This window comes from Chlamydotis macqueenii, chromosome 3 (assembly GCF_036417535.1).
Source record: "Chlamydotis macqueenii isolate bChlMac1 chromosome 3, bChlMac1.mat, whole genome shotgun sequence".
NCBI classification, from domain to species: domain Eukaryota; kingdom Metazoa; phylum Chordata; class Aves; order Otidiformes; family Otididae; genus Chlamydotis; species Chlamydotis macqueenii.
The window spans coordinates 107,562,936-107,583,502 of NC_141558.1; the positions used below are offsets into that span (position 1 = coordinate 107,562,936).

The 20,567-nt window shown below is 41.2% G+C and overlaps 1 protein-coding gene across 3 annotated transcripts; it reads left to right on the forward strand.

Annotated features, from left to right (window-relative positions):
- Positions 1–329: 329 nt before the first annotated feature.
- Positions 330–17,731, forward strand: IYD (iodotyrosine deiodinase). 3 transcript variants are annotated; one of them, XM_010129967.2, is made up of 6 exons: positions 330–440; positions 2,469–2,612; positions 12,041–12,235; positions 14,259–14,418; positions 15,023–15,179; positions 17,115–17,731. In XM_010129967.2, exons 1-6 carry the CDS (start codon positions 401–403, stop codon positions 17,295–17,297), a joined length of 879 nt encoding a protein of 292 aa, XP_010128269.2. In that variant the 5' UTR covers positions 330–400; the 3' UTR covers positions 17,298–17,731. The 3 variants fall into 3 exon arrangements, with proteins under 3 accessions (XP_010128269.2, XP_086600987.1, XP_086600986.1); XM_086744861.1 differs by having other exon boundaries at positions 333–440; positions 2,387–2,612; XM_086744860.1 differs by lacking the exon at positions 330–440 and adding an exon at positions 623–639 and having other exon boundaries at positions 2,387–2,612.
- The last annotated feature ends 2,836 nt before the right edge of the window (positions 17,732–20,567 follow it).

Here is a 20,567-nt window from a genome sequence, read left to right on the forward strand (position 1 = left end):
AGAAACAGTCAGTGCCGTTCAGACCACATTCCTTTTTCCTTCCTTGCCATGGAGTAGACTGTTGAAAACGTGTCTGATGTAACTGTAGATTCCTATTAATGAACAAATGTTATGTTTCTAACTGGCATTAGGTGAAGTCTCTCTCCCCGTGACTGCATGGCCAGCAGGCAGGACAAATGAGTTTAAATATCTGCTCTAAATCAAGGAGAGAGAGGATAAATTTAACTCTTTTCCCCACAGGATGATTGTTGTCCTTTCTATCCTGTACAGTGCATGGATTTTGTTTGGTGGATTTTTTTTTTTTGTTTTGTTTTGTTTTTCTTTTACAGGCAGCCCAAGATCAACACCAAACAGGTGTTCCAGGTCACATCTAGACTGGAGAGAGTAGAAGAGAAGATTCATGGCTCAGGTTTTCAAGCAGGTTGCCTTCTTTGGCAGAGGTAGGTGCCTGACCTGTCTATTGCCAATTTTACTGAATTAAATCAGAAACTTAAGCACAAATTTTGCATGTCCTCTTTATTTCATCTTTAATGGACTTATGCAGGCATTTGGCTGGTTCTGGGCACACCCTTCTTGCACAGATCTCGTACACTGCCTGGAAGGACCACGACGTACTTGGACCCAGAGACTGTGTGTCAGGTAGGATGCACTGAGGATGCACTGCAGCAGCAGTGAAATTATTTATTCTGTATCTGAGCTGGACAACTGGGAAAGCTCAGCCTGGGTACAAGTTGTGGGGCAGGTTCATTTTGCCTCTAAGCACATCTAGATAATATGTGCACAGCTAAGCAATTTGTCTCTTTTAATACAAGAAGTTTGTGTTAAAAGAGGATACATGACTAAACTGACAGCCAGACTATCATTGTGTGTGGCCAACCACTATGGCCACACGTTCCTCTTCCAAGGAGGAACCTTCCTCCACCGAGCCGGTTGTTAATCTGTGCTTCCTGACACACAGACCCTTCAAGGCCACCGGTATTCACTGAAGCATGGGAAGGTAGGGAGCATACAGCAGGGAGCCTTTGGAGTGGCAGTGCCCAATGGGACCAGTAAGGGTGTGCCCAGTGCTGTAAAACCTGTGGAGTGAGAGAGATGAGTGGTTAGGGTATGGGCTGAGAACCTGTCAGGATGAAACCTGTGCACATCCTAATTTCTTTGTTTCCCCTTAGGTGCCCTGGTTTCCACATTAAGAAAACAGGGGGTGCCCTAGGCAGGGACTGCAATGCCCCCCAGCAGGTACCAGTCGTAGCGTGTGACGTGCCAGGGCCCTGGGGCACAGTTTCTCCTGGGACGGTTACAGTCACGCACTGCTTCCACTTATCCTGGGGTGGCTTATAGAAATTCCAGAATAACTTGCCATGGACGCAGATACTTCAGAGCTGGCCCTGTGCAGCATGAGATAAGGGGATCAGCTGGTGCTAAAAAGGGCTGATAGGTGCTGGTGACTCCCTGCAGCCAGTACCCCTGTACCCTGCTCTCTAGCACACCCCTCAGCACCCACTGCCATCTGGCATTTGATTACCCGGTAGGTCCTAACAGTTCCAGATAAAAACATGGATTGAGTGCTGCTGTGCTGATTCAGCTCCCAAGCAGCTGGCTGAGGTAAAAAATGGGTTAAGCAGTTAGACACTGACCATGTTTGGATCAGACTGGGATCCTATCACTTTTTAGTCTTTCCTTTGGTAAGATAGGTGAATCACAGTTTTAAAATTCACTGCAGCATAGCCTTTTCAGCATTCAAATATTTCTTGTTTTGATTCCCTGAATTCTTCTTTTTTCTTCTCCCAGAACATCCAGGATGAATACAGGGTTCTGTGAAGGATCTCATTCATGCTTCATACAGAAGTAATGCTACCACTTTACTTATCTGTTTTATCGACCCGTTTACATAGCCCAGGGTAGCACTGCAAGCTGCTATTCAATTGGTGATATTGTAATTTCCTGGGATATGTGCAATATGACTAATTGTATGAGTTAAACATTGAAGAGATGCCATTGGTTTTTAAAAGTTGCATTCTCACTTGGCTCTTTCTCAAAATCATTCTTACAAGCAAGATTACTGGGATCACCATGCCAATAAAAATGAGGGAGGCGAAATGTTTTGCCTTAGTCTGGGGTTTTGGAAGATCTTTTTGTTTTTATTTTGCACTGGACAGCATTTTGGTGTTTGTATACTGTCAGTGCCTCTGCTTGCTGTTTCTAAGCAGTTTCTTCCCAGGAAATATATAAACCTGGGTCTGCTTAACAGCAGAAGCAAATCACAGATGAGATTGCGGGGGCGGTGGCTGAAAAGTAGAAGCGGGATAGGATCAAGGACTGAACCTTGGGTCCACCCCTTTCTGCTTACTGCTGTTCTGCTGTTCCCTTTCCATCCTCTCGTTTTCAGGAGAAACCACTGAACTTGAAAGGAAGACTCCACACTTCCATAGTCATGGCAATCTTTTCTTCCCTGACCCCTGTCTTTATAGCCATTATATGTGTTTTGATTGCGGTAATACTGAAGAAAACTAAGGGAGAGAAGGAAAAATGTGAGACTAAAAGCAAGCCTCTATCTCGCCCATGGGTGGATGAAGATTTAAAAGATGGCACTGACCACCACTTAGAGGAAGAAGGTAAGAAAAAAATCTTATCCATCTGAGCACTTTTGTTGTTTGAATTTGATCTGCTGGTATGAATAAAGGAGATGCAATCTTCTGGACCTCTGTACAGTGTCATGTCACACGGCGTAAATCTCCGCTTCCTTCAGATCCCACAGGTCAGAGTGCAAAGGGAACGTGTTTTCAAAGAGCTCTGTCTGTCCTTCTGCACAGCAGCTCTCAGACCTAAGAGGGATTCTACGGGCAATGTAGGGAAAGAAGAGAGATACTGTCCACCCAGCTTCTTCGCAGGGAAGACCTGAACAGAGAGTTTCTATCTGTAAGCTGATTTTGTAGACATGTCATCACACTTTACCATCCAGTGCTACATCTTTAGTCTCAGGACCCCCAGGAAAGTTGGAAATAGGTTTATTACGGTTATTACAAAAGTCCTCCATTTGTGACTTTTGAGAATGTCCATGGCAGCTTTAGCTGGATTAGCACTGGGATCTTTTGGGAGATATGTTGATCAAATATTTAAGAACAAGATGTGATGATGGTGCTAATCTCCGTTCACTCAACAGCGTATTTGAACCTTTACAGAATGCTTTTTTTTTTTTTTCTTTCCCCCCCCTTCTCTTTCAGTAGTGATTGCTGATGCACAGCTTGGACAAAAGTCTGAGCACAAAATGTGCCCTTCCTTCTTTTACTTTCTGACTGTCCTTTATAAGCTCCCTTCATTTCCTTGTGAAATAAAAATGTGCAGAGTTCTGTTCTTATGAAGTTTTAAAACTTGCAGTTAGTATAGCTGTTTTTTTCCTCAAGCTGGTTTCAAAGGTTTCTTTTGTATTTTTTGTCCCATCATGACACATACCCTGAGTCTGCTTCCAGGAATCTTGGAACTTACATTGTTTTTCTGCACATACACCTACTTCTAAGAACCATTATTTCTCCTTATTTCTCAGTGTTCAGTGTACTTTGAGTTAGTTTTATGTATCAATTTCCAGAAATAGTTGATACTTGGAACATTTTAAACCATGTTGACTGTTTCCCAAATATACAAAATTCCTTTTAAAATTAGTTCATATGTTGTATCCTCCTTCGTTCAATGGAAAATAGATTCCATATAAAATTACCCCATATTTCCTTTGTCACTAATGGCTTACTAGTTCAGTTAAATTGCTGCAAATTAAAATTCCTGTGGGTAGTTCAGGTGCTAATCCATGAATAATCAGTGACATCTTTGACTACAGCTGTTTCTATCAGTTTAAAAATTTAGATCCTCTAAATAAGCAAAACTGTTAGCTCTTAACAAGGACCCTCACTGCCACAGCTCCGTATATAAAATGTTATTCTTCTACGTCTTTGTTGTTTTCCCTTTTATTCAGGTGCTAAATCCAGAACTGTACTAGTTCAAAATTGCTTACAAAAAATTGACAGGTAGACAGACACGTTTGTGCTGTTGAAAAAGGGAGATTTATTTATTTTTAAATAAAATCCCTCTCAATGTACCATGTCATCCAACATTATATTAGGTTTTCTTGCTATGTTGCTTTTAACAAAAAATAATAATATTTCCCTTAACAGTGTGTGATTCAAACCAACGTCTTTGCAAAATAGGCAGATCTTTTATCTCTGGAAAAATCAAAATAATTGCGTAATGCTTAGGGAATATTTTATTCAGCAGGGGAAAGCCCAACCTAAGTGAGAAGATAATATGGTCACCTTGGTAAGGATCTGCTACTCTGCTAATGCTATAATTACGGATCAAAACATATTCACCTTGTTGTCAGTGTTAAAATTTTCACTGACTGCACGAGCTGCTGAAATGGAAATATGGATGTAAACAGAGATTTTCTTAATAGTAAAGAATATTGTACCGGCTGTGTAAATTCTGCTACTTTGCTAATGTCTCTTACTTTATCAGAAAGGCTCATTTCTACTTAAATATCTCAAGCTGGCTTGTGTTTAAAGATGATGTTCTTCTGAAGAGAATTGGAGTTAGGTGAGATGAAACATTTTTAAGGCCTTGTCTAAAGCTAGAACCTGGGGCTGCCTTAGGTGAACAAGCTGAATTTTGAATAGGCCCCTGGCAGGAAGGGGCAGCTGAAGACCATGTCTTTCAATACCAAGACCAAAGTGAGGATGCTTTGCCAAGAAAGTGAAGTACTCTGCAAGAAAGCACTGAACTTACTCGGGCGACATCAGCCCCATGAACCTTCCCAGAAGTGGCACCAGTGGGGATGTTTCCTCTGAGAGGGGCATACTTTTGAGTAGCAAAGCATTCAGTGTAATTAGCGGATCTGCATGGGCAGGCTCAGTAGAGTCACTTATTGGCAGTGAAGGGTAGACAGGAGAGAGCCAAGTGCTCCCGAGCTTGTCTGTGTTGTGCTTTCAGCAGCTGAAGAGAAGGGTGCTTCTCTGAGCAGCCAGGAGCCTAAGTCTCTGGTTAAGTGGAAAACACTCAGTCCATTTGTTTAATGCATTAGCCAGCAGTACTTCAGATTTGTTTGCATACCTATCTGTAACTTTTTCCTTCATTTATGAGACCCGGGATGAGAGATTGCTGTGAATTGGGAAGAATGGTCTGTATTTGTGTATATCTGGCTGTGTCTTGCATTAGGCCACGTGCGATTACCAATTAAATACTCTTGAAAAAGGTGTTTCTTCAGCCTTTTCTTGAACAATGAGTCACAAGGGCTCTCTGGTAGAGGTGAGCATCTGATCCCAAAATGGTAGTATGTCATTTCCCACTGCTTCAGGTTTGCACAGTTAGATCTTGCAAAGACAATTTCTGGCAAGCGATTCAGTCTTTAGCCCTGGGAGCTTAGAGCATATTGGTAGCAAAATCATATCCTTCCCCAGTTAATTACTACAATACACCTGTTAGACTCAAACTAAGAACAAAAAGAAGTCACTTTCTTGGTCATGTATTCAGATCAATACAATTGATGGATAAGGTAAATACGGACCCAGTTTACAGTGGTGTGGAGAATGAGATTGAATTTTATTTATATCCTTGTTACTCTCGGGATCAGTTGCAGAGATTATTAGCAAAGGCATTTTATTACTAAGTATTTAGTTGTGGTTAATTGGTTTGGTGATATACTCTACTTACGGACTATAAAGCAACGTGCAAAGGCCCAAATGTTCCATCTCTTCTGAAAATGCAGTGGTCATTGCTTGTGATACTTCTTTATAATAGACCTCTCCCACTTAGAAGTATTTATCCTCTCCTCAAGTTCAAAGGTTTCCCATATCTTTTAATAATACTACTGACATGAATGGGGCAGTAGCAGTTTAATTTTCCAATTCAATGACAGTTCATGCTTTGTGTCATCTAGGAACACAGGGCTTACATGGACACAGTGCATCACTGTGTCTATCTCCCTGCTGCTGCAGACACTTCCAGCCTTTGTCATCAGCTGAATGAACTTGAAAACTGATCTTTTTTGACCCCATTTCTTTAACCTTGCTGGAAGGCTTTTCCAGAACTTTGTGCTACGGGTTAAAAATTCTCTTCTGCCTGTCTGCCCAAACTTATTTAATATTGGTCTATACCCATTTTTCCTGTTGCATCCTCTTGTTAGTTTAAAGGCTACTTTTCCAGCCCTGGTGTGTACCCTCCTGTGGCTTACAGATAGCAATCAGATTACCTCTCAGCTTTCCTTTTACTAGGTAAACCAGAAAATATTTTCTTTATAAAACAGCCACTCCAATCCTCTGAAGATCTCAAGAAACCTTCTCCAACTATACTCCAGTTTGAGGTAATCTTCACAATATTTTGATGCTGCCTTCTTTCTTCCAGGTCCTCTGGAAGTGTGTGCTTATTAAACTACTAAGTGCCTCTCTCACTCAGTACTTCTTTTGCTTAAGATCCCTAACCAGCTCTTGGGGTTTCCGGGATCGGCCTGCTAACTGCTATTTATAACCCACTAGTAAGGCACTCCATCTCTGTTAGTTCCCCATTAGCCACACACTCCGTTCAGGATTGGATTCACTGCTGGGATTCCTGTAGTGGCAGATTATGTAGTACTCTGCCATTAATCAAGCAAAAAACCACAGAGTCAGTTGCCCAGCATTTTAAGTCCAAAGATCTGAAAGCCTTCTTTATATACATTTAGTTGTTTTCCTATGCATCATATCTTTACACTGGAAAAGAGGATCAGAGAGGAATTCTATGCTTAGAAAGCATTTCCTTAGAGAAGAAACGGAAAGAGCTGGTTTGGAAAGCAAACGCATTGGTCTAGACTGAGGTTATAGTGAGGTATCTCAAGACCAATTATTAATATTATCTTGCAGTCTTTGTATACAACCAAGAAGTGTATAAGTTAAATTTTTTAATGATGTAGAACTGGGAACCAACAGCACAGAGAAGTATCAGGGTAGGCAAAATAAATGGCCAACAGAAATGAAGTGACAAGTTATTGTACTCAGTGTGAGCTTGTCATTAGGAACCCATGGTATGAATTTTTGCTATAAACTGAGGCAAAATTTATTATGTAATTTGTAGGCTGATTATAACCTGCCATATGAACTTCTGGGAAGAACACAAACATCATCCTAAAATATATCCAAAGAGGAATTTCTGATAAAGTTAGAGAAAGAATACTTTAAAAATGAGATTTCACTTGGGATATCTGAGTCAAAACCATTTCAGATTTGCTTAAAAAGGAGGACGCCTGATGACTATTGCAAACGTATGACAGAATTGATGGCAAACTTGAGAATGTGGCTAACAAGATAATAGACTGACTAGCAGGATGTCTGTTGTCCATCAAATTATGGAATACACAGAGATGTAAACAAGACATTTATAGTATTGTATAACATGACTGTACAAGCAGGAGTATGTCCAAACATAGCAATTAAAGATATAGGGAGCATGCACTAAACAGATGGTGCTGATAATGATTTTAGCTTAGCATATGGATAATGTTAACTGCTAAGAATGAATGGTAGACACATAGTGGAAGAGAATAAATAATAGATGAATTTATTATTAAAAAAATTGTCAAGAGAGTTTTGGTTTTGTGTGTCAGTTCTCTCACTTCTGGCTTCTTCTTCTGCCTCAGCCAGTATTCCTGGTTTGAGTGCATTAAGGTTTTAAAGTTTTGCTTACGAAACTTAAGCTCAGATATGGTGGTCCTCATACTTTCATTCTTACTAGTCACCTCATCTTTGTCCCATGTTCAACATCTTTGAAAGTACATTTCATGTTTTATCATGTTATTATTAAGTTGAACCATCCAGACGACACAGCAGCTTCACTTCTTTTCTTCTCTTCTACTTACATGGAAAAAAAGAAACCAAACAAGGAAGCAAACCTCACAAAATTTAATGCAGCTTGGCCTTAGGTAATACTGCAAGTTTTATACTTTCTGACTTACAAGGCCTAGGTTTCTGTGCTAACTAATCCATTTCTTCCATTCCTAGTTGCCTACAGATAATTTAATTGAGATGTTTATGCAACCAATTAAATCTAAGATTTAAAGAAATGCCAAATCTCTCTGCCTCCTGATCTTCGAATTCCTCAATCTGATTTCTCCAACTTAATTTTTCTTAATCTCTTATTTTCCCCAAGTTTGTTCCCTTAAAAATTGAGAGCCACAGTTATAGGCCTACTTTTCCTTACCCTTTTATTTAGTTAATTAAATCAGATGAACAGATAATCTCAGTTTACAGGTACATTTTTTTTTTTTTAATAACATCCTCCCCTCTCACTGAAACCAAAGCTAAGGGAGTCACTACACAAAAGGAGAAGAGGTCATTTTATTAAGCTATTGGATGTTTCAGATGGGAAGCCTGTTTTCTAGTATTACCATGATATTTCCTCTTCGGTCTATACCTGTAAAGCTATATTTCCGCCATGTACTTCATAACAATGATGTTGTTGAGGCCATGTGACCCTTTCTCAAAGATGCGTGCTGATCTATATGTGACCTTGGGGGCCTTTATAGGCTTCACACTATCCCAGAAGACTGTGCATTTCAAAAAGCAGCCTTTTTTTTAGCCTACTTTGTTATTTCTTTATAATCTACCACAACATCAATTATTACTTATTTTTTATTGATATGCTTCCTGCACAAGTCAAAGTAGGTCCTGCTGTTGTTATTGTATCTTCATTCTACCATCCTTGTCATGTTTTGTTTCATGTTCTCTACAGGTACTTGTAGTTCATCCAGTTTGCTGTCTAGGCCTCTGCACTCAACTGGCCACAAGCAACACCCTCTTTGGATTAAGTACATCACCTGAGTCAGTTCTCTGACTACTGTCCTTATCCATATAAGTAATTTAGTCTTGCTCTTCATCTTTCTGTCTTTCAATGTTAATATATGTATTGATGGTTTATCACCTACCTGACTTTCCTCTCCCTGTGTTTCAAAATGAGGTACAAATATTTCACAAATTTCCTCTAGCCTTTGCTACCATTTGACAAACTTCCTTTGTAAAGATTTTCAGTATCTTATAGAATATTCTAGGTATCTCTAACTCAAAATGATTGTTGATAGTTTTGCAATAATACTAGAAAAAGAGATGACCAAGCAGGGCTTGGATTTGCTTAGCAGCCAAGGTTAGACCATCAAGTTTCCTCCATCAGTGGCTGAATAAAAGGTATAGAATGTACGCTATTTCCTACTTTCTGAACTTTGACAAAAACCTCATCATAAGAAAGAAAATGATGAGACTGCATAAGAACTCTTGGGTCCTGGAGTTAGTTTTATTCGGCTGTTCCTAGGCTAGAAATAGCCTCTTTCTATTTCCCAGGACAGTCAACATTGCAAACTTGTGAAATGGATAGGAATGATCACTACAGCACATTGATATAAACACAAATAGTATTGTTTGACCTGAAATGTTCAACAAGACACTAATCCAATACTCACTTTCACTATAGTTTTCTGGTCAGATTCTGCCTTCTGTAGACAATCCACAACCTCAACTGATTTCAGGAAGCTTTTTGTTTTCATAAGGAAAATATTTCTCCCGTTTAGAAACCCCTTTTATGCGAGTGCCTATGGATAAAATTAAGGTATACATCATTCTTTGTAACTGCTAAATCTCAGATCAACAACAAATATCTTTGTTGTAGTTTCAGTATTGCTATATACAAGATGGATTTGGAGAGGGAAAATTAATTTTACAGGACCAATCAAGACAGTTGCAGGAGGCCATTCAGCTTCCCGGCCTGTACGTCTTTCGAGAGGAGCTTGCAGGAGAGGTTGTAGCTCAAATCTTGCATGATTTTCTGTGCTGTCTATAACCATGAACGCCTTCTGAATTTCTCCACTGGCCAGACAGTCCTCAGTCAAGTTGGAAAGGGTTGCTGAGTTGCCATTTCCCAAATCCTTGTTTTTTCCCTTAGGGTTTCATACATTTTTGGGTCATCATTTTTCTCTCAAATCCTTTGGCTGCCAGCCATCACTGTCTCAACCTCTGTCTGTGGAAGGTTTTTCAACTTCTTTCTCTTTCTCATCCGGTATGGCTTTAGCTCATATTCTTTCTCACATCTTCACAGCAGTTGTCTCAGTAAAACTGAACTAAGGTCACCATGGCACTGATTATATGGCCCCTACCCTCTGGGCTGAGGGTTATACTTTCTTCCAGACCACCAGACAGAGATGCATCCTGCAGACTATTCCATAATGGCATTCCCTGCAACTCTTCGAGGAGAGGTTGCATATTGGCTTTCACCAGCTTAACATAGTGGTCCTTGAAAATGGCATCCTATGGTACTATGCATGGTGTGGAAGAGGTGGGAAGGGTGCAGAGCTCTAACCATCTCCTCACCTCCCTTCCCCACCCTACCACTCTGAAACATGTAGGATGCTGAACACCGGGTCCCCAGCAGAAGCTCTTCCTCTGAGCATCCTGTTACAGCACAGTACTTGTTAGTGTAAGCACAGCCTTTGTAACCCCGTGGTATTCCCTTCGCTGAGTGTGAAGGATGAACAGCAAAAAAGGGGCTGTGAAAGTTTTTGAAAGGGAAGATCACAAGAATCCCAGCAAAGGGCAAGTTCTAGTCAGCTGGTTGTTATTGAATAGTAAATAGTCTACTGTACCAAGTGTAAGCCACAAAGGGAACACTAGGAAGAAGCATTCTCTTTCTTATTTTGAGTGTGCTACATGCCCACAAAAAATAATTTTTACAATGGGTCACTGCTTCCCATTACGCTGTAGCCAAGTCCTTGCATGCAGACTGTGACCAAGAGTGCTTAATACAGGCATGAAATGCTAAACAAAACAAACTTTCTGGGTGACTTCTTTGTATGCAAAATGAAATGTATGTTGTTTGGGGATCAGAATAATTCTGTTTAGATTCAACATATGAAACTGAATATATTGCAGCCTCTTGCACATACTGAGCCACTTGTGAATATTTCACTGCTATTTATTAAATGAATCAAGAATCAGTTTGGTCTCTAAGGCAACTGCATACTCCTAAAACACAGAAATAATTGCTGTTTGGATTTGCAGTGGCGATTGCTGTGATTCCAGAACAATAGCTTAATGGTGACTGAAAAGAACTGGAATATTATTTCCTAACTCAACCCTCTGTAGCGGATTGCTCAATATTATTGACTAGTCAGAATGCAAAATTTAAATGGCTTTAATTTCCACATCATAGCTGCAAAAAATGCTATGTCTGCTGATTCTGGGAATGCAGAGGAGAAAGAGGAGATCTCAGAGACAACAGAATATACATTTTGTGGTATAAAAAAATCCCAAAGAGACAGATTTCAGTTAAATGAGGAACCATTTTGAGTTCTTAAATTAAAGACAAGAAACACAATATCCTACATTTGAGACATTGTTATCCTAAGTTAGATGCTTGACATCCATTTCCTCTTATGCTGAAAGTATCATGAAACCAAAGAACTTAACCACAAGGTCACATTTGCGCAGCACCTAGATTCTGATGCTGCTGCTACGAAACATAAATACGGAAGACGCTGCCATTCAGCTCTTCAGAGATTTTGCACATCTTGGTAGTTAAACCCTCTCCTTAATTTCAGTAATTTAATTGTTTTTTTTTTTTTTCTTATTAGACTGCTCAGGAAGGCATATGTTGACATTTACTTACTGAGGAAAGCAGGCTGAAAGGCTGGATGCCTTTTTACTGCTATTTCAGCATGTAACCCGCTTTTACAGGCAGGCTTGCAGACTGGAGTGGAGAACGCCGTAAGTTCTTTGTGGATCACGCTTGCTACAGACAGCCAGGATCCTCCTGCCTCTCAGTATTTAAACAAGGTGTTTATTCAGTAGCTGGAGCTAGGGATCAATGAATTGTGTCAGTTCAAACCTCAGACTTTGCCTTTCCAGCGGTGTAGAGGTGCAATGTATGCCAGTGCAGGCCAAAGTGCATTACAGTAGTGAATGCCAAAGATACAGAGTTCTCCAGGAAAAAAACCAAAAAACACAAACCAAAAACAAACACTCTAACTACTTTTATTTTCTTGCAGATGTTGACGAAGAGTGGCAAGGACTTGATGAAGATATTGCCCATGTCCCCTTCTTTGCAGAGCGCTACTCTGAGGCTGAAATGATTAAAAGGTCACAGATGTTTTATGAGCTTCTTAATAAGAGGCGGTCTGTCAGGTTCCTCAGTGATGAGCCAGTCCCCAGGGAGGTTATTGATAATGTCATCAGAACAGCAGGTATGGTACTGAGTGGTCCAAGGTCTGGGGAAAAAAAAAAAATCATCAGCATTGCTGCTCAACTGTGTAAAAGTGATGTGGAAAAGACAAGAGAATTGTCATTTGGCTTCTGGCTTTCCTAGATTCGCCTGTTGCCAGTATGAATGAGCACCTATTGATTGATTGGAAATTACTCATATGTGCTGTTGGGGACTGGTTTGGAGCATTCCCCATTCCTTTGTATTCACAGTGCACCCAAAAGGGAAGAAGAGCATTTCAACAGCATGAAAAAAACCATGTAATTTTCAAGTTTTAAAAGATGTTATTTAAAATAACATTGATGTACAGTTTAGTGAAACATCTTTCCAATAGAAATATTGAAGTGTTTTCTCTCAAAAATGTCAGACTGTGTACTTCACATGCTTTAATGTTTCATTCATTATGAGATGATATGTGTGGGTTTTGTTTGTTGGTTTTTTTTCCCAAAGAAATTGATGAAATTGTCCCAGCCATGTGAAATATTTCAGTTGACAAAAGTGGTTTGCGGAACAAAGTTTCAGTCTAGAACAAAAAAAAGACTTTTCCAGTCCTTTCAGCATCAGCACCAGGTCCCTATTGTATATGACTGGAGGGTTATGCTGAGGACCCTGATTGAGGTTACTTGACTGAGTGTCAGAAAATAATTTTTCCTCTTTTTTTTTTTTTTTGACAACCACTCTGTTTTAAATAATTACTGTCATGTCCTGGGCTAATCTCATCTCTGCTTTAGTAACACTAAAGCCAGGAGTGATTTTGACCCTCGTTATTTCTCTTCTATGACCAGTTACTGTTAGTACAGAAAACATTCACAAGCCGCCTTGGAGAAAAGTTCAGTGGCCTCTAGCAGGATTAATAATATAGAGATTATGAGCAATTGATGTGGCTTGTTTTCCCTTTAAAAACTGTAAGCAGCTTTGTTACTGCACTGTAACAAGTCTCCATTTTCCTCTAATTAGCTGGGAGTCATTAAAACACTGAGCATGTTTTGGCAAATGCAGCAAAGTGAACAAGCCTGGAGTGCAGATGAAGCACTTAGTAACCCTGGAAGCTTTGGGCTATGTGGAGGAAAAGAAAACAAAGCAAACCATAAATGTCATCGGTTCTTACTCAAACCTGAGGAGAAGCAAGGTTCATGGTATAAACACATTTTAATATAAAAATAGTTCAAGCTGCTCATTGGTGTTTTTTAAACTGAAATCAGTGCTTAGAGAAGCAAATGCATTATGTGTTCAAGACCTTCAAATATTATATAAATGTGTATGAGGGGCTAGAGGGACCTGAACAGTCTCCTTAACCCATTTCTCTGTGAGCTTGGACAGATAACTATATTCTTCAGCTTCTGGCTTTCATCTGCTAGGTGGTTAAAATATTCTGCAGTGGTGCTGGTGTGTAATAATCAAGGCTGAATAAGCAAGTGCAGACTTAATGTGTGCACACCTCCATACACCAGCTGTCTTTGGGACAACAAACTCAAACTCGCATGCTATATGGCAGATGTCTGCATTGTGCAGCTCCTCATCTTTGTCAGTCAGTGACAGATTCCTGCAGGTGGCCACTTGGCTTTGTTTCCTTGGAAGCCATGCGCTTTGCCCTTCAGCTATAACCATGTCTCAGGGCTGGTTGCATGTGGAGATGATGTGTTGCTTTGGGTACAATGCTTTGTGTTAACATTACTGTGTGCATTTATTGCACCATAATACTGCCTCATCATAAGAACCACGAATGAATTTTTTCAAATCATAGAATCATAACTTTTGTTTCCTGTATGGCTGTATGAAAGGACTAACCTCTGTCATTGAACAGGACTTCAGATTCTCTGAGGAAGAAATTAACAGTGTTGTCGGAACTGACCTCAGTCCTTTTCTTCCCATCACATCAACTTGCTTTCCCATTGCTCTGTTGGTGAGCCTGAAAGCCCACAAGCATGAGCTGATACCTCTCACTGCGCACCCTCATTCAGCATTGTGCCAACTGGGTTTTCATCTTTCCCTGTTTTTGTACTAAGGCACCTCACCCAGTGGAGCCCACACTGAACCCTGGACCTTTGTTGTAGTGCAAGATCCATATTTGAAACATAAGATTCGTGAGATTGTAGAAGAAGAAGAAGAAATTAACTACAAAAAAAGGATGGGAGACAGATGGGTTAATGACCTGAAAAGACTGAGGTATGAAAAAGTCAATTGCTAAGGGGTTTGAAAGGAGCTGTGTTTTGGTCTGAGAGAGAGAATATTGGGAAGTTTCAGTCACGCTTCTTTTTTTTTTTTTGCTTTCTTTTTTTTTTTTTCCTTATTTTCAGGAAGAAAAAAAAACAAACTGAAAATATTCAGCTCAGTTTAAAAAAACCTTGTTTCAAAAATTTTCCTTTAAGTACGTACTCCTTAAAGCCTCCCCAGTTTTCTGGTGCTGCTCAGAAGAGCAGCTGTAAATATTTCCCACTTCCTGATCACAGAAAAATGCTCATGAGGCCAGCTCATAGATAAGAGGTCAAGAACTATCTCCTATTTTTATGCGGTTCCACTCTTCAGAGCGAGTGCGTGAATTCCTCAGCTGAATCTGTTAAAATTGAGAACTCTATTCAAGCTTATTTATTTTTCAGAAATGTTTCTCTTTAAGCTGATAATGCTTAATCCTTTGCAGTAAATGTTCTAAGCTTTAGTCTATTGCTATAATTGTCACGTACCGTTAGTGCCCCTTTGCAGACAGTAAATGTGACTTACGGGAAAGTCAAAAGGTCGCGAAATAAATGTCTTAAACATTGTTCTTTTGCAGAACAAACTGGATCAAAGAGTACTTGGACACTGCTCCCTATCTGATCCTCATTTTCAAGCAGGTATATGGGCGGCTTCCAAATGGCAAAAAGAAGACGCACTACTACAATGAAATCAGTGTTTCCATTGCCTGTGGTATCCTGCTTGCTGCACTGCAGGTACGTTGACAGAATCGACATACTGGAAGTCGATGTGTTGGCTTGGCTTACATGCCAAAAGTATTCTGGCCAAATGAGGGTGGAACTCCACTTAGATTTTAACATTACCAGTCCCCTGGATTACTCCAATTCCTGGCAATATGTCTTAGTTTTGAGTTTTAAAGTTATTCTGGACAGTCCCACATCTGAGAGGGTGATTCCTGTCCTGAGTACTGGTTAAGAAGAAAAAAGATGTAATGCAGCGTACTTCCAGAGTTGTCACTCTGGAAGTGTGACAACTTCAGCCCCTGTGGTTTCTGAAGAACCCAAGCATGGCTGTACAGCACCACACTGGCCCTTCTTTTCAGTAATCGCTAAAATACGGCTTGACCCCAACCTATTTTTAGTACACAATGCTGGAAAAAAAAAAAATCAGGGATATATTTCAGAGAACAAGCTGTACCATTTCAATCAGTCTTTCTGAGGCATTTCTGAAAGTCAACTGATTTCTAAAGCTCAGCATGTTTGACACCAGCCAGTTGGATTTTCTCAGTCATTTCCCAGTGCTCAGTTCTGCTTGTTGTATCTGATGTACTCACACAAGTGTTTAAATAGTGAAGCGATTCTGATTGCGAACTTGGCCTGCCAGGAGGATAACAGCAAGGTGCCACCTCTTATATTAGGCCAATTTCCTACCAGGAACTGCCAGTTCTCCATTCTGTTTTGAGTGCCGCTTCCCTGCCCACATTGCTGCTCCCCAGGAGAGTCCTCAGGATGGGAAATCTGAGAAGTGAGCGGCACAGAAGCACATTTTTGGGGTGCTGCCGCTCTGCAGCGGCACAGGGCTCTATTTTCCCTCTGTGGAGCTGAGAGCAAAGGGGATGCCCAGGGAATGGGTCAGAACCAGCACGGTGTCACCAGCACCGTAGTCAGAAGCAGTAGGAGTGAAAAGTCCCCACTTTCCCCTGAGCCACCCCGCCACCAGGTGAGACTTCTGAGGCTCCTTACCGACTGTTAGGCTTCGTAATGCTGTTTCTTTCCCAGATCTTAGAAATTAATTGACAACATCAAAGGACACAGTGCCACGGACTCATAACATTCAGCACCACCACTATTAGCTCTTTTCCTCTTCAGAAGATCGTAGAGGTTACTTAATATCAGAGGCCCATTGCGTGAGCACCTCTCACTGTATCTCAAAGCCTCCCAAAATGCTTATGTTACCTAATGAGAGAGACTGAAAATCACATGTGCAACTCTTAGGGAGTGCCTCAGGTGCGGGGTCCTATCTTGGATAGTGTCAGCTCTTTACTATTTGTCAGATTGTTTAGCTTTTTTATGAAATTTCCTATGAGAGGAGTGATGCATAGACTTATTTTGGGTTCTGATGTAAGCCCCACTGTGAGAGATGGAAACAGACTCCTGTGACAAACCCTGAGGCAGAGCACGTGCCCCCTGTCCCTGTGGGGTACAGCTCTTCAGGAGGAGCAAATGTTCACAAAGCTGTAAGGCACCTTCCTCCCAGCTTTATGGGGCCATGAACAGAAACACTTCTCTATATGAGCCAGATGAACCCCATGGGATGATATTTTAGCCGTATCCATACAACTGCCTCTCAACTTTGCTGTAGCCGTGGATCCCCTGTTACACTGAATGCTGTGGGCGGCCTCCTGCTGTGCAACGTACAGACATATCAGGCAGAATAGGGCTGTGTCCATCAGCCTGTGCTGTTGCTGCAGTGGAGAAATGTTGTACTTTTCTGTAAGCAGAGCAGGCATCTCTGATGGTACCATTGAGGCTATTAGTAAATCAGATGTCCTAAAGCCTGACTAAGAGTCTAACGGAGCAGCATTTCTGGGCTAGGCAATAGGAGAATGTGTACAGGTCTGGTGAGAGTAACGGATACCAATCCAGCGCACATCCCTCTGTCTCACTCCGTTGCTCTCTGTCTTGCTGCAGAATGCAGGTCTGTACACAGTGACCTCCACGCCCCTCAACTGTGGCCCCCAGCTCCGGGTACTGCTGCAGCGCCCGGCAAACGAGAAGCTTCTCTTGCTGCTCCCCGTTGGCTATCCCAAGAAAGACGCTACTGTGCCCGCGCTGACCCGAAAGCCGCTGGAAGATATCATGGTGGTCATGTGAGCCTGACGCCGTGAGGAAGGAGCGTGTCCCTGCTGCCAGCGAGTAAGCAGCACCCCCCTGAAGCTGTTGTCCCTGTTGTTTCCGTGTCTCATCCTCCTACATCACTGCTGCTCTGGCTGTTTACACTTGTATTTCTTTTTGTGCCGGTAATCACTTCTACTAAAAGCAGTGAACAGTCGAGCACTGCACCTTCGACAGGCGCTCTTACCAATGAGCCCAGGCAGTTGTTCCAGGGGACACAGACAGTGGCATTTAAATGACCTTCATCACTCGATTTTTCTTATGCATTGTAGAGACAAATCTTTCCTTGAATATGAATGTGTATTCTCCTTATAATCTTGTGATTATCATTACACAGTTATTTTTGCTTCAGAATTTTAATGGAGGTTGTATTAAAAGATGTAAAGAGGACAAACTCAGCTGTCTTACCTTGATTGGTGTGTGCTGTTTAAATGTCCCTTCCCCTTCACCGTGTTCCGTTCTGTGTAGGAGGAAGATATTTTTCTCATTTTCCCTACTTGATCAATTTCAAAAACCTTGTCTGTACCAGGCTTTCTTAAACTATCACTGGTACAAGTGTCTTTGCCTGGGGGAGACCTAGTAGGAACAAGGCATCCAAGTAATTTCCTTGTTCCCATTTATTTATACATGTTCCAGGCACACTTAAATCATACGGCAGCTATCAGTTGCGCCCCCTGTGTTTGCTGCTTCCACTGGAAACAGCCCAGAGGGAACAACTATTCTGGTTATCCTGTTTATCCCTACAACTATTCCAGTTTAACACCCCGAAATTTAAACTGCTTTAGAGACCCTAACCCACCAGAGCTGCTTTCATATCACACCAAATCAGGCGTATTTTGGTTCATTTTTAAGGCTGCTTCCCACGAAAAGTGACGCTTCCCACGAAAATTGACGCTCCCCCCTGAAAGCCTTGTCTGCAGGCAAGCTGTGAATGGGCACCAGTGGGAGCTGCCCACTGGGAGGGTTGATGCTGCTGATACCTGCGCTGGCAGAGCCCCCTCGTGGGGCTGCAGTTCCTGCTAGCTTCCCCAAAATCACAAGATGCAAACACAGAGAGAGGACCGTCCCTGAAGCTGTCTGTATTCTGTTAAATACTCTCCCTCCCTGCTCTCTGCTGCGTGTGACTTCAGGCAAACTCAGCCAAACTGGTGCCAGGCTCCTGTGTGTGTTGCTCAAGTGAACTTGCCGCACCTTGCCTGGAGTCTGTCCTATTTAACATCACCTGCCGCTCACTGAGCAAGCAGAGGGGATGATACTTTGTGGAGGTACAGCTTTTTGTGGTCTCAATGCCTCTCTGTCACCCAACGAGAACAACTATTTTTCTCTTTGGCAGACCGTTTTGCTGGTGTTTAGCAGACATGGCTCTGTGTTCACCTGTTTTACCAGCCCTGCTTCACATCCTCAGTGTTTCTTACGCAGGTGTAGTCTGAAATAAGCTTTTATAAATACAGTAAAATAAAAAAAATCCTGTGTCTACATACTTGCAAAGTCTAAGATTTAGTTAAGGAGAGAGGCATGAGCTGAACCAGGTCAAGGCCAACCCGTTGCAGGTCCCCAGTTATCAGCAATACACGTTCAAGTCGCTATACCAAAGTTTCCTTGTGTACAAATGCTGCTCTGCCATATCAGGCCCCTTTGCAGAGTGGTTTATATCTGCTGTAAATGTATATAAGCCCTGTTATGTTTGTTTTAATTCAAAGTGCACTTTGATAGAGGGCTGAACCTCTGTTGCATTGTGATCTCTCCTATAACTACAGAAATCAACTGCTTCTGCCTGGCCTCGGTCTGCAAAATAGGTGGGGTGTTTATTCTGCGACAGCACTCGGAGAAGTTTTACCAAATGAATTCAGTTTAAACCAACATAACTGTGCATCTATAGGGCTATTTCAAGTATGGTTTCATAGTTAAAAACCAAAGAACTAAACTACTTTAAAAATATTTTTTGAAATTGTCAAGATAACAAATATCGCTATATACCAATATACCTCTTTGTACCAAAAAAGATTAATGGTGTTTTTGTCCCCTCATGTTGATTCTGGAAACTAATGTACACATAGTAAAAGAAAAGAACAAGCCCTCACACCTACTGGATGGGAAAGATTCTGCCCTTGAAAACACTTCTAGAATCACAAAATGTATATAAAAGGTGCTTTTTTTTTTTTCCCCCTCCATAAGAACACCTATTCAAATGCAAACACTCCAGCAGTTATTACAGCTGCTGATAATACCGTGGCGTCTTTTATGAGTCATGTTAGTGCTCCTGTTGTGACAAGCCTACTTAGAATTGCCACTATTCTCTAAAGAAGTGTGCTGTCTTTACTTAAAACACCAATTAAATAAGCATAAATTTTGCTTTTCCATGTAGAACATTACTAAATAAAATTAAAGTTAGCATCTAAATTGTTTGACACTTAACTAAGGATTTTTCCTTTGTTTGGGTGAACAAACAGTTTTTTTTCAGAGAGAACGTTCTGGAAGGAATGTCTCCCACACAACCAGTAGGGATTTGATTTTTATATTCCTCCCGTTGTTACCTTTCAAACCAAGATTAAAAGACTTGACAGGATTAGCAAAAGAGGCTGGGACTTAGCATCTCTTCTCATGACACCTTATGGCTACATCTCCCAAAGGCTCTGGACTCAGTCTACCCATCTCTTTTAGAAAATGACTGCACCACTTCAATGGGAGCTAAGCGCTTTAGCAAATGTAGCTCTAAATATGACTTTTCTAGAGCCACAGAATAATTGAGGTTGGAAGGGTTTTCCAGTGTTCATCCTCTCCAAACCTGTGCTCAAAGCAAGTTTAATTAGATCAGGTTGCCTAAGTTCATGCCCAATCAAATCTTGAACAACATAAAGGATGGAGAGTCTACAGCTTCTTTGGACAACCTGTATGGTATGGTATTTGTTCACTTCCATAGTAAAAAAAAACATTACCTAATTGGAATTTCCTATGTTTCAACTTGTGTCCATTGCCACTTGGACAATGCTTGGATCAAGAGAAGTCTGGCTTTGTATTCTCTATATCTTCCAATTAGGTAGCTGCAAATAGCACATGGGTCTCTCATGAGCCTTGTCTTCTCCAGACTGAACAAACACAGCTCTGTGGGCTCCAGCTCCCCAGCCAGCTTGGTGGCATCTGCTGAACGTGTTCCAGCACGTCACTGTCTTTCTGGTACTGAGTAGGCCAAAACTGGATACAGTACACTCTGGACATGATCTCACAAGTGCCACACAGAGAGGAAGGGTC

Bases quoted from the DNA above. Each gene is read 5' to 3' on its own strand.
- IYD (XM_010129967.2), top strand. From the start codon at position 401: ATGGCTCAGGTTTTCAAGCAGGTTGCCTTCTTTGGCAGAG. The intron at 441-2,468 runs GTAGGTGCCTGA...CTGTCTTTATAG, and splicing joins GGTTGCCTTCTTTGGCAGAG to CCATTATATGTGTTTTGATT. The intron at 15,180-17,114 runs GTACGTTGACAG...GTCTTGCTGCAG, and splicing joins TCCTGCTTGCTGCACTGCAG to AATGCAGGTCTGTACACAGT.